The 14,212-nt window shown below is 45.8% G+C and overlaps 1 protein-coding gene across 1 annotated transcript; it reads right to left on the bottom strand.

Annotated features, from left to right (window-relative positions):
- Nucleotides 1–4,935: 4,935 nt before the first annotated feature.
- TRIB3 (tribbles pseudokinase 3) lies at nucleotides 4,936–13,824 on the bottom strand. Its single transcript, XM_043980066.1, has 4 exons — nucleotides 13,632–13,824; nucleotides 8,445–8,738; nucleotides 7,221–7,513; nucleotides 4,936–6,297 (listed from the first exon to the last, which is right to left on the bottom strand). The coding sequence occupies exons 2-4, from the start codon at nucleotides 8,736–8,738 to the stop codon at nucleotides 5,814–5,816; spliced, it is 1,071 nt and encodes a 356-aa protein (XP_043836001.1). The 5' UTR covers nucleotides 13,632–13,824; the 3' UTR covers nucleotides 4,936–5,813.
- Nucleotides 13,825–14,212: the final 388 nt, after the last annotated feature.

Below are 14,212 nucleotides of genomic sequence, written 5' to 3'. Positions count from 1 at the left end.
TTTTACAGATGAGAGCCTGAGACTAACAGAGTTAAGTGACGTGACTGACCTAGGACCACACAGTTAGTAAGTGATTTGAACTCAGATTCCTTGAATCTAGGCCCTGGAGTACCCTTGTGCCATCTAGCTGCCCAAGCAAGAGGAGTACCTAGCCTTAGAGCACATCTAATTCATGTTCCCATTTTACAGGTTAGAAAACAGGTCCAGACAGAGGAAATTACTTCTCTGAGGTCACATAGCTAGGCAGAGAGCCAGGCCTGGTGGAGTGATGTGACCTTGAGCCTCCTAGCTGCCCCTTCTTTGGGAATCTTGTGAATCAACTTTTTATTCACAACTTTGGTACTGCCTCTTCCAAAATAAAAGCCATTCTCCTTGGCAGAAAAAACATCAAAATAAGAGTTGAGGGGGAAGCTGGATGGCACAGTGGATAGAGCACAGATGAACTCTGGATATAGATTGAAGCATATTTTCTTTAACTTTCTTCATTTTTCTTGATTCACCCCCCCCCCCCGGTTGATATGACTATGGAAATATTTTACATGACTTCATATCTATAATGGGTATCATATTTCTTGCCTTCTTAAAGGGTGGGGGAAAGGGTAGAAGGAGATTATTCAAAACTGAAAATAAAAATTAGGAAAAAGGAAAACATTTTAAGAGTTTATGTTAAATAAAAATGAACTGCCTGTTCTATGTATTTGTGTGTATATCTGTTATGTGTACAGGTGGGATTTTAAACAAATCAGATAAAACTGAAGGAAGGAAGGAAGAGAAAGAATGGAAGGAAGGAAGGAGGGAGGGGAGGAAGGAAGGAAAAAAGAAAGGAAGGAAGGGAGATGGGAAGAAAGGAAAGAGGGAAGGAAGGAAGGAGGGAAGAAAGGGAAGGATGGAAGGAAGGAAGGAAGGAAGGAAGGAAGGAAGGAAGGAAGGAAGGAAGGAAGGAAGGAAGGAAGGAAGGAAGGAAGGAGTGAGTTGAAAGGGTAGAGAGAAGATAACCCAGCCTAGGGTTTGAACAAAGTCAGAGGAGTGAAGACAAATGGGAAATGATGAGTTGGCTACACTGGCCCCTCCTTAAATGAAGGAACTGTCTTGCCTTTCTCTGTATACCCAACATTTAAGCACAGCACCTGGTACATAAATATGGGGCAGCTAGGTGGTACAGTGTTTAGGGTACCAGGCCTGGAGTCAAGTAGACTCATCTTCCTGAGTTCAAATCTGACCTCAGACAGTTATCAACTGTGTGATTCTGGACAAGTCACTTCACCCTGTTTACCTCAGTTTCCTCTTTTATAAAACAAGCTACAGAAAGTAATGGCAAACCACTCTAGTATCTTTGCCAAGAAAACTCTAAATGGGGTCACAGAGAGTCAGACATGACCTAACAATGTCTTAACAGCAACTGGCGCATAATAGGTGTTAATAAATGTCTATTAACTCAGTGACTGAATAAAGATAGATCTGTTGTGACATCCTTTAAGGAATCTTATTCATCCTCTATTCTAATTAGATGGAGGGAGAGCCCCAGGGACAGGGGATACTGAGGAGGTGGGAGTTTCAGGCATTAAATGGGACTATAAATATTTTGGGGGCATCATAAATGATATGCAATACAGAGTCTAGATGGGACACATTCTAGATCTACTACTACAAGGGAATCTCAGACAGCATCTAATCCAACCCCTTCCTTTTATAGATGAAGACACTGAGGTCTGTTGGAGGGGTGACAATTTGCCCCAAATTGAAAAGGTAGGAATTGACAGAGACAGGATTTGAACCTAGGTCCCCTGCCTCTAGAACTTCTGCTTTTTTCACTATACTATCTTGTCACCTCCTATTCCTTATAGGTGGTGAGGTAGCTCTTCCTCTACCTGTCTACGACAGATGAAAAAGTCCCAAATATACAAAAATATTTATAGTAGGCACTTTTTTCAAGTAGCAAAGCACTAGAAACTAGAACTACAATTAGAACAGTGAATGCCCATCCATCAAGGAACGGCTGAACAAATTGTGGCATATACACTTAAAGCAATACTACCGGATCATAAGAAATGATTAAAATGAAAGATTCAGAGAAACCTGGGAAGACTTACATTAACAGAAGAGTAAAGCAAGCAGCACCAGGAGAAAACATTCCATGGCCATGATAGCATAAAAGAAAACAACACTTGAAAGAGTTCAGAATGCTGATAAATAGCAAGGACTAGTAATAATTTTAAAAGATTAAGGGCCAAAATTTTTTGTTTGGCTTGAATATACTAATTTAAAGTGACTGTCTGGGAAAATGGACAGAGAGCTGAACTTAGAATCAGGAATACCTAGATCTGAAACCTGAATTTAGGTATTTACTATGTGACTGTGGGCAATTTTAGTCTCTCTGGACCTCTATTTTCTCATCTGTAAAATGATAATAGCACCTCTCAAATAAAGTATAAAGTGCTCTGCAAACTTTAAAACCATATAAAAATGACAGCTATTTGTTATTATTATTAGTAGTAGTAGTTTACAAGGGAGAGCTCTATTGGGGAAGTCAGTAGGAAATGACATTCTTCTTACTCATCTGAATCTCTCCTCTTTGTCTTTAGAATTCCATTCTTTTTTTTTTTTTTGGGTGAGGCAATTGGGATTAAGTGACTTGTTCAGGGTCACACAGCTAATAAGTGTCAAGTGTCTGAGGCCGTATTTGAACTCAGGTACTCCTGAATCCAGGGCCAGTGCTTTATCTACTGCACCACCTTGCTACCCCTAGAATTCCATTCTTAAGAACTTCGAATACTTCCTGGGCAGACTTCACCTTAAGGCCTCCAGTGCATGGGTTATCACACATCTTTTCTGTGAACCCCTTGAAATCTTCATGTTATGGCTAATGTGGAAATGTTTCACATAACAACATGTGTGATAGGTATTGTATTTCTGGCCTTCTCAATGGGAGGTGGGGGGGGGGAGGATTTAGATTAGTTTTGTTATTGATGTGGGTGATTATCTTGATAGTTTTCCTAATGTTGAACCAGTCCTGCATTCCTGGTATAAATCCCATCTAGTCATAGTGTATTATCCTGGTGATATATTGCTGTAATCTGCTTGTTAATATTTTATTGGGGCGGCTAGGTGGCACAGTGGATAGAGCACCGGCCCTGGAGTCAGGAGTACCTGAGTTCAAAATCCGGCCTCAGACACTTAACACTTACTAGCTGTGTGACCCTGGGCAAGTCACTTAACCCCAATTGCCTCACAAAAAAACAAAACAAAAAAAACAAACAAAAAAAAATATTTTATTTGAGATTTTTGCATCGATATTCATGAGGTAAATTAAGCTATAATTTTCTTTCTGTGTTTTGGCTCTGCCTGGTTTAGGTATCAACACCATATTTGTGTCATAAAACAAATTTGGTAGAACAACTTCACCAATTTTTCCAAATAATTTGTATAGAATTGGAATTAATTGTTCTTTAAATGTTTGGTAGGATTTGCTTGTAAAACCATCTGGCCCTGGAGATTTTTTCTTAGGGAGTTCACTGATGGCTTGTTCAATTTCTTTTTCTAAGATGGGCTTATTTAAGGATTTTATTTCCTCTTCTGTTAATCTGGGCAGTTTATGTTTTTGTAAATATTCATCCATTTCATTTAGATTGTCAAATTTATTGACATACAGTTGGGCAGAATAGCTTCTAGTTATTGCTTAATTTCCACTTCATTGGTGGTAAATTCACCACTTTCATTTTTGATACTGATAATTTGGTTTTCTTCTCTTTTTTAAATAAAATTAACCAAAGCTTTCTCTATTTTATTGATTTTTTTATAAAACCAGCTCTTAGTTTTATTTATTAATTTTATAGTTTTCTTACTTTCAATTTTATTAATCTCTCCTTTGATTTTCAGGATTTCTGATTTAGTAGTTGAGAATTTTAAATTTGTTCTTTTTCTAGCTTTTTTAGTTGCATGCTCAATTCACTGATCTCCCCTTTCTCTATTTTATTCATATAAGCATTTAGAGAAATAAAATTTCCCCTAAGAACTGCTTTGACTGAATCCCATAAATTTGGGGAAGAGAATTTAAAATGGAAAATTAAAAAAAAAATTTAAACCTCCAAATCTTCATGTTAGTCTGTGCCCAGCTTTTCTCTCCTCTTTAGGGATTCTGAGATGGAGCAGTCACTTCCTCAAAGGGTTATTATCGTTTCTACTTCAGTAGTCACCTCCTTTTGGTTGACTGGAATTAGGTCCAAGAGAGCAGCTCCATTTGTGACTTCCCTCACTTTCTGAATGATGAAATTGTACTTAAGGTGAGTCAGGAATAGATTTTATTCAGGAATTAGGGAGGTGTGGTGGATAAAAGAAGTGGTCTCAGGGTCCTTCCCTGCTACATCCTGGCTGGGTGACCCTGGGCAAGTCACAATCTTTCAGTGTCCTTAGGAAACTCCCCAAGACCAGAAGCTGCAGAGAAGGTGCCAGTCTCCAGCGGTAGAAAAAGTTTCCTCTCAGGAAGTTCTCAGGTCCCATCTAAAAAGAATGTACTTGTGTGGTTGGGGCAGCTAGGTGACACAGTAGATAAAGCACCTGCCCTGGATTCAGGAGGACCTGAGTTCAAATCTTACCTCAAACACTTGACACTTACTCGCTCTGTGACCCTGGATAATTCACTTAACCCTCATTGTCCTGCGCCCCGCCCCCCCAAAAAAAAACAAGTACTGGCAACTCTTCTTCTTACACAGCCAACCTCACAGAATGGTTAAACCTGAAAGGGCTAGATCAGTGGAAGCTGTCACCATTATTCATGAGGCTCCAGCTAGGCTTCCCCTACCTACCGGCAGTTCCAGGACACCCAAGCGTCCTCATTCCCCCCTGAGAATATAACCTTTCTCTGAGGAGCTGGATTCAAGTCGGGGAAAACGGGGTGAGCCGAGGTGGGCCAAGGAAACCATATGGAGGAAAGGGAAGTATTTAAAAAAATGTCCTTTATTAGTCAAAAGACAAAAATAGATGCTGCATAGCATTTCCTTGCCCCATAGAGTCAATTGGGGGTCCCAGGGGAACAGAGGAAGCAGGTGTCCAGATGCGGGAGCAGGCCCCTGGGGAGAGGGCCTGGTTCTCAGACTGAACACTTTTACTGGCTCTGAAATCACACAGCCTGAAGGAATGTTGAATTGGTGTTTGGGGACAGGAAGGGAAGACGGTTCCCAGAGTGAGGAAGCTGAGGGCCTCTCTGGAGCCTGAGAAGTCCTTCACACTACCCTTCCCTGGTCTGCCAGCAGCAGCTGGGCCTATAATTCCTCAAGTGGCCTGGAGCTGGGGAAACAAGGACTGGGGGCTGTTATGCTCTGGATAATACCTTCTTCCCAGTCTCCCCACCCCAGGTTAGGCCTGCTCTATTGTGATGGCCTAACTCTCCCTCCAACATCCTTCTCCTGTACTCTGAGTGCCCTGGGGAAGAGACTTGAGGGGGTGTTCCGGCTATTGAGCTAAGGAAGCTAAGGCATGATTTCTAGGTGTTTGTATACCACCAGCAATGTCCGAATGACGATATGTGCACCGCCATGCATGCCGGCCAGGACACGTTCAGCCTGAGTTTGTCACATGTGTGCACCAACCTCCGTGTATACTAGTGTGCACACACACTAGTGTGTGTGTGCCAAGTGTGTGCAGCAGGTAACAATCATGTTCACACACTTGCCTCCCTTCTTTTCCACTGTTAAGGCACTTGAGTGGGGTTTGGCTTAATTCAAAGAGGAAGGAGAGGAGTTTCCATGAGGCTCAGCTGCCCCCAGTCAGTGGGGCCAGTCAGGGTTAGGGCAGAGCAGAGGAAATGACCTCCCGGCCTAACTATACAGCTCCTCCTCAGTTTCCTGCCTGGCCTCCTCCTCCCTGGGGTCTTGGCTATCTGGCACCACCTGCTCTGCCACCCATACTCCAGCCTCCTCGGAGGGGTTTCCCCCTCCCTGTAGCCAGGGGTGCAGCAAAATGCCCTGGGCAGTGAGCCTCTCACTGGGCTCCCGCCTGAGCAGGCAGCGGACAAGGCAGCGGGCACGGGTTGAGAGGCCCTCAGGGAGGGCAAAGGCACCCCTTCGGATCTTGCCAAAGAGCAGGGCAGGGGCTGTGTCCTGGAATGGGTAGCGGCCAGCCAACATGGTGTACAGTGCCACACCCAGGCTCCACACATCAGCCGCCTTGCCCGAATATGAGTCCCGGGAGGTGAGGATCTCAGGCCCTACGTAGGCTGGACAGCCATGCTTATCCCATAGGGAGTCATCCGGCCCTGTTAGCAGACATGAGTCCTCTAGATTCTCCAGAGCCAGCTTTGTCCTATGTCAAGGGGGAGAGAAAAAGAGAGCAGTCATTAATTGTTCCCTTCCTTCCGGGCCTCAGCTCCCCTATGATCATTAACCCTCTAAGGTCACTTTCCATCTTCTCATTTTCTATATTTTCCATTTTGGGAGCCACTAGGTGGTGCAGCAAATAGAGCATTGGGTCTAGAGTCCAGAAAACCTGAATTCAGATCTGGGCTCACATCTGGGCAAGTCATTTAACCTCTGTTTCCCTCCGTTTCTTCATCTGTAACAATAGCACATAACTCCCAGAGTTCTTATGAAGATCAAATGAGATAATGATTGTAAAGCTCTTAGCACAGTGCCTGCACATAGTAAGCGCTATATAGATGTTAGTTATCATTATTATCTATTCTATATGTATCTTGTATGCACTGAGTTATTCGCTTATTGTCTCCCATTAGAATGTAAGCTCCTTGAGGGCATGGACCCTGCTTTTGCCTTTTATCAGACCCCTAGAATTTGGCACAGTGCCTAGAATGTAATAAGAGCTTAATAGATGTTTGTTGACTGACTGTTCTCTAAGTTTCCCTTCAGCTTTGACAGTCCATGTTCTATGGTCCCTTCATTCCAACATATATTAATTATGAGCTAACATCTTGTTTTCTATGATTCCTGACTGCAGGAGGCATGAAGGTAGTGAGGCTGCTGTGAGCATCATTATAGTCTGGGAGCAAACTCTTTTCCAGGAGGGACTGTGTCATTCACTATATTTGTATTTCCAGCACCTAGCACACAGTAGGTCCTTCATGAACAATTGTTGATTGATGGATTGATAGATGTAAGCCAAGCCTGAGATTGAATGATTATGAACCCGGGTTGTTAGGTTGGGGGTTTTTTGCTGTTTTTTTGCTGGGATGGGGGTGTTCAGGGTGGGGATGCTTGCTTTCAGGCACTCACCTCTCCTGGTCGACAAAGACAAACTTCCTTAGCTTGAGGTCACGCAAGACCAGATTGTGCTGGTGGCAATGGGCCACAGCTTGGGCCATCTGGAGGAAGAGTGAGGCTGCCTCCCGCTCAGGGACCCGTCTTCGCTCCCTCACATAGCTGTGCATGTCACCATATGCCCTTGGGAAGAACACGTAGACATGGTGCTTGCCCAAGACTGCCTCAGCCACAGGAGCTACATGAGGGTGTTGGGGTAGGTGGGCATAGGGAGACAGCAACTCTTGATAGGACCCAGCTGGATACACCTAAAAAAGGAAGATTGGGATTAGCTGCAATTCTAATGATGTCCACCAGGTGCCAGCACCCACCAGCACAACGCAGCAAGTACTATCTAAGTTTGGTGTTCAAAAGCTAGGGAAATACAGAATTCTAGACTGTTGGAGATGGAAGGGCCTTCCTTAGAAAGTCACCTACACAGGGGCAGCTAGGTGGCACAGTGGATCAAGCACTGGCCCTGGATTCAGGAGGACCTGAGTTCAAATCCAACCTCAGACACTTGACACTTCCTAGCTGTGTGACCCTGGGCAAGTCACTTAAATCCGATTGCCTAACCAAAAAAAAAAAAAAAAGGCACCTACACCAAACTCTTTTACATAGGAAGAAATTGTTGCCCAGAGAGAATTGACTTGTCCAAGGCCACACTAGCAGTCAGCAACAGAATTTTGTCTAATATTTCAATGAGCAGGGGGCAAGATGAACCCAAACAGCAGATCACCTTTTAAAACAAATATCCTTGTGTCATGGACCCCTTTGGCAGTGTGGTGAAGCCTGTGGACCCCTACTCAAAATAATGTTGGGGGGGTTCATTATAATTAAAGAAAATGTTCAATTTCAGTTAGAGACTAGTGCATAATAGATCGATAGATAGATATTTCTATATTCTGAGGAGCCTGATTCTAGAATCTGAGGATGGCAACGTCCAGAGACAGACCTCTTGTTTTCCTGCCATTCCTGAAATGCTCTGGCTTCTTCCAGCTTCCACCTCACACCCCAAGGGCAACCGAAGGGCCATAAGGCAACGGTCTAGAAGTTGGCACCAGACCTTTGGTTGTTGTACCCTATGCCCCTTCCACCACTACCTTCCTACCAGCTAACCTGTCTCCCCCCTCCCCCCCCCCCACCGATGTGGAAGGTATGGCCACAAAAGCTGAGGGGTTGGGGAAGGGTGGCTCATACCTTACATGTGTACTCCGTGTTTGTGGGGCAGTGCACTGCCCGGTAGGTCCTGCCACCTTCCTGGGCTTCTAGGAGTACATAGGGCCCCAGCCTGGAAAAGGCAGCAGGAGCATCAGAGGCAGGCTCTGGGGGCCTGATATGGGGCTGCTGGCAGGGGGCTGGGTAAAGCTGAGAGTCTCGATGGGTTCGCTTCAGGGGGGGCTGCTCTGGAACGGAGTCGTCACCATCATCAAATTCCAGTTGCTTTTTCCTCCCGGGAGAATCCATGGAGAGTGTCATTGGGGCAGGGTTCATCTAGGGGAAAGAAGGTAAAGAGCCTTTAAAAAGGCATAGGAGTGGTGGCAAGGAATTGGAAGTTATGGGGATGCCCATCAATTGGGGAATGGTAGATGAATACAATGTTGTGGTATATGAATACAATGGAATACTATTGTGCTGTAAGAAACAATGAGCAGGAGGAGTTCAGAGAAACCTGGAGGGTCTTGTGTGGGCTGATGATGAGTGAGATGAGCAGAACCAGAAGAACATTGTACACAGTATCATCAACATTGAATGTTGATCTACTGTGATGGACTATATTCTTCTCACCAATGCAATGGTATAGAAGAGTTCCGGGGAACTCATGATAGAAGAGGATCTCCAAATCCAAGAAAAAAAAAAAAGAACTGTGGAGTTTAGATGCTGAATGAACCATACTATTTCTTTTGTTTTTGGTGCTGTTGTTTTTTCTATTTTGAGGTTTTTCATCATTGCTCTGATTTTTCTCTTATAACAAGACTAATGCAGAAATAGGATTAATGTTATTATGTGTGTGTATATATATATATGTATGTGTGTGTATATATATATATAACTTATATCAGATTACCTGCTGTCTAGGGGAGGGGGGAGGGAGGGGAGGGAGAAAAATCTGAAATTGGGAAGCTTGTATAAACAAAAGTTGAGAACTATCTTTACATGTAATGGGGAAAAAATAAAATACTTTATTAATTTTTTAAAAAAGAAAAGATACTAGAAGAACATGAATAAATGAATGAATGAATGAATGAATGAATGAGGAAAAAAAGGCATAGGAGGGGCAGCTAGGTGGCACAGTGGATAGAGCACCAGCCCTGGAGTCAGGAGGACCTGAGTTCAATTCCGGGCTCATACACTTAACACTTACTAGCTGTGTGACCCTGGGCAAGTCATTTAACCCCAATTGCCTCACCAAAAAAAAAAAAAAAGGAATAGGAAATGAGGGTTCCTAGGGAGCCCGAGGGCATCGCTTGCTGTCACCTATGGAATCCTGGATTTAGAGTCGGGGGACTTTAATTCAAATCTTGGCTCTCCTATTTACTCCCTCTATGATCCTGCACACATCAGTTACGAACTCTTGGCCTCAGTTTCCTCATCTGTACAATACCTTCTAGCTTTCAATCCTAGGATATACCCATAAATTCAATCTATTGTGTAGGTCAAGAATAAAGAACGCAGTAAAAGACATCATGTGACCTTCTGGAATGGAGCAGAAAATAATCAGTGTTGGAGGAGATCTCAGGACACAGAGGTCAGAGGTGGAAGGGAATTTAAAACAGAATGCTAAAGCTGGAAAGAGTCATTTTACAGAGGAGAAAACAGGTTCAGAGAGAAAGAGATTTGTCCAAGGGCACACAGCAAATTAGCAAAAATCAAGACTAGGGGCAGCTAGGTGGCGCAGTGGATAGAGCACCAGCCCTGGAGTCAGGAGGACCTGAGTTCTAATCCGGCCTCAGACACTTTACATTTACTAGCTGTGTGACCCTGGGCAAGTCACTTAACCCCAATTGCCTCACTTAAAAAAAAAATCAAGATTAAAACTTCACAACTACTAGGTAACCTATTCAAGTATTATTGCTATCTCAGGAGAAGCAGCTAGGTGGCCCACTGGCTAGAGCACTAGGCTTGCAGTCAGGAAGACTTGGGTTCAAATCCAGCCTGAGACACTTAGGAACTGTGTGATCTTGGGCAAGTCACTTAACCTCAATTTGCCACAATCCACCAGAGAAGGAAATGGCAAGCTACTCCAATATCTTTGCCAAGAAAACTCCATGCCCAGTATTGGCGTGCTGTGGTCCATGGGGACACAAAGAGTCAGACACAAATAGCTAGATAGAGTGGATGGGTCAGCCCTGGAGTCAGAAAGACCTAATTTCAAGTCCTGCATCTGACATGTAGTGACTATATGAGCATGGGGAAGTAAGCCACTTCACTTTCCAGTGCCCGGGCAATTTTCTCTGAGACAATAAGTTCCAGGGGATTTGCTGATTTTCATTGGTGGAGGGAGTTTCCATGGATCCCCATGGATGCAAGGTGAGGTCCAAATGTGTGATTTCATCAAGCACCATCTAAACAAAGGCAGGTACACAGCCGTGAGAACTCAGCATGTTCAAGACCCCGGCTGAGTGAGGGTCTATGGCGGTGGGGGGGGGGGGGTCTTGGATTTAAACCTCTCTGTGGCGGGATCAGGGCTGTACAGCCCCAGGGGACTTCAGAAGTCATGGAGCCCAATCCTCTTGTTTTACAGAGGAGGGCGCTGAGGCCCAGGAAATTGAAGTAACTCATGTTGAATCACACAGGAAGTGAGCGGCAGAGTCAAGATGCATACCTAGGTCCCCTTGACTCCACCAAACCTTTTCCGGGTGTGCCTGTTCTCTAAATGTGGCCATCCCAGCCTCAGGGGATCCTCAGCTCTCTGAGGTGGATGAAACACAAATCATTCTCCATTTGACAGATGAAGATAGTGACAAAGGAAAGGGGAAATGACTCACCCAGGTCACATAACAAGTCAGTAGTAGAACTTGACTGGAAACCCAGGTGTCTGAACCCCTAGCCCTTTTTGTGTTCCCACACGGTCCCTTCGTACTTCTCACAGGGACTCAGGGTAGAATTGTTGCTCTTAGCCTGGACAGAAATCAATGCCAGGTGGCTCCCAGGGGAAGAGCCCTATTCTTTCTCTGATTCAAGATGGCTCTCCAAGAAGTCATCCCATCTTTCTTGATATCCTCTCCTATTCTCCCAGCCAACATCTCCCTTCCCTGCTCTAAGTCAATGAATGTCAGGTACTCAGTTTTAGAGCCCTGAAGATCAAGAAACATACAACACAACTTATACAGCATGAGCCAACACATGAATTCATCCTTCCTCTTCTCTCCCCACCCTGGCAAATGAATCCCAAGCACACACCTGAATGACCATTTCCCCTAGTTGGTAATGCTGGGCTTGTGGTCAGGAAGACTTGAGTTCAAATCCAGAGTCAGTCACTTTCTCCCTAGCTGTGTGACCTTGTGCAAGTCATTTCACTGCTGTCTGCCTCAGTTTCCTCAACTGTAAAATGGGGATAAGAATAACATCTACCCCCCTCCCAGGGTTGTTTTGAGCATCAAATGAGAGTTATTTGCAAAGTGCTTAGCATGGCGCCTGGCACATAACAGGCAATTAATAAATGCTTATGCTTATCTGATTCCTTCCATCGAAAACTTTCAAGAGACAAACAAGCCCAGGAAAACACCTATGTGATCTTTAGTGAGTCACTTAAAGTCTCTGGGTCTCAGTTTCTTCATCTGTAGAATATGGGGATTGAACTAAATAATCTTTAAGTAGCTCAAAGACCTGATAATTAGGATACCCTGAATATACAAGAAGACTGATAGCCATACCAGGGAGAACCATCCCCTTCCCCAATATATTTAATATTCATGGACATGAACACGAGGGCAGAGCCTGACACTGGAAAGACAAAAACATACATCCACCACAGACAAGAAGCCAGGAGAGACGAATTCAGTCCCCCAAAGGTGCAGACTTCAGACATACCCAGGAAGCTCCCTTGGCAGTGGGGGAGGGGGAGATGATATCTCCCTGGCAACAGGCAGCCAGTACTCGGGTGAGACCGGAAGCTATGTGCCCTTGGGGTATATGCCAAGGGTGGGCGTGGCCAGCCACAGCTTGGAAACAGTGAGGACAGTGGGCATCACAAGGTTTTGGATCCACTGCAGAAGGCCCCCTCTGGCCTGTGCTTAGCCCCTCTTACCGATGTGGAAAGCCATTGGTGTTGGACACAATAAATCTGGCTCCTTAGCCCAGGGAGTAGACAATTGTTATGGAAAGAACACTAATTTGGAATCAGAGGACCTCGGCTCTTTGTTCGATCTTGAAACCGACTATCTTAAATTTAGACGAGTCACTTTCCCTCTCTCTGCCTCTGTTACCCAATCTATATAATGGAGACAAAAATCCTAGCAGTAGCTTGTACCTCTTATGGTTGTATCGAGGAAAAGGGGTTTTTTAAACCATAGAACAATAGAGAGTTTACGCTGTTATTGTTCTTAATTTGAGGGACAGGGCATAGTAATTATGGTCAGCTGGTGGAACGGATGCTGGCTATGTATGGACGGATCTAGGTTCAAATCCCAATTCTGTCACTACTTGTGATGAGAATCACTTCATCTCTCTAAATCGAGATGATTGGATTAGGTGACCTCTGGGCTCTGCACTGTTAGGAAGCAAATCGCCTCTCATTCCCAGCCTACACAGGAAACGCATATAACCTCACCACACTTCTGCTGACACACGTCACAGGGATGATGACACACCTCAAGCACCGGAGCCCTAAGGCATCGGGGCCAAGCACCCACCCAGGCTTCATCACCCACTGACACAACTTCCACACGGGCCCTGACACACCCGAGTCCCAGTGATCCAAACGCTGACACATGCATGCGCGCGCGCACACACACACACACACACACACACACACTCCTCTTCGGTGACATTTTCACCCCATACACAGAATACAATTTGACCACTACAACTTCCTTGCCTGTCCTCCACGCAAACACACACAAAAAATCCACACTCAATCTCCTTTCCGCTGCTCCCTGGCCTGTCCTCGTAAACAAACAAAACGCAAACAAAGAACTTCGACACAGGTCCTCGCTACCACCCCCGCTCCAAAGCACAACTCCCGGCCACTGTCCCCTACACATCTCCCTCAGGCTGCTCCCCTTGCACATACACAACACACAAAAAAGTCCCACAACTTCCCAGCCTCTGCCCCATACGGACACGCTGCCCAAGCCACTCTCCCATCCCGTAAGGTAGCCAGACTCGGGACACTCCGGACCTCCCTCCGTCTCCGCGTCCGTCTCCCCCACCCCGCAGGTCTACCTTGCTCTTGGGGTCAGGGGACTCATTGGCTTGGGTCCGACTGGCTTGGCCTGGGGCTGGGGAGGGGCTCAGAGAGCCCACCGCCCCGGCATGTTTGCGCCTCTGTCCCGTCCGTGCGGAGCCTCTACCGCTGGCTCTACAAGTGTCTAGGCTGCCTCTGTAGATGCCCGGCCCAGCCACCGGCCTGGGGTGATGTAAAACTGAGCTAATCTCGGGCCCCAGCCTCCCCCACCTCCCGCCCCCTGCGGCGCCGGACGCGTCCCGCCCCGCCTCCTGATTGCAACATCCCCCGAGCCCCGCCCGTCGGGCCCAGGGCTTACATCCGCCGCCCGGGAGGGCAACCTCCAGACCCCTCACACGCACACGCACACGCACCACCGCCCGCCTGTCAGCTCCTAAGAATCTGGGAGTGAGGATTTGTGGTCCTGGGGGCCAGGCTACCCCAGCCCTGAGCCCACCTGGGACCTGCTGGAGAAATCTCCATCTCTAAGCCTATCGTGACGAGGCAGCAGGTGCACTGGGATAGGAGGCAAGAGACTTGGGTAAAGTCCTCGCCGTGCTATAAGACCTTGGCAAAATCA

Source organism: Dromiciops gliroides, chromosome 2 (genome assembly GCF_019393635.1).
Source record: "Dromiciops gliroides isolate mDroGli1 chromosome 2, mDroGli1.pri, whole genome shotgun sequence".
NCBI lineage: Eukaryota > Metazoa > Chordata > Mammalia > Microbiotheria > Microbiotheriidae > Dromiciops > Dromiciops gliroides.
Note: the sequence above shows the minus strand (reverse complement) of the source record. Positions and strands in the feature narration are given on the sequence as shown.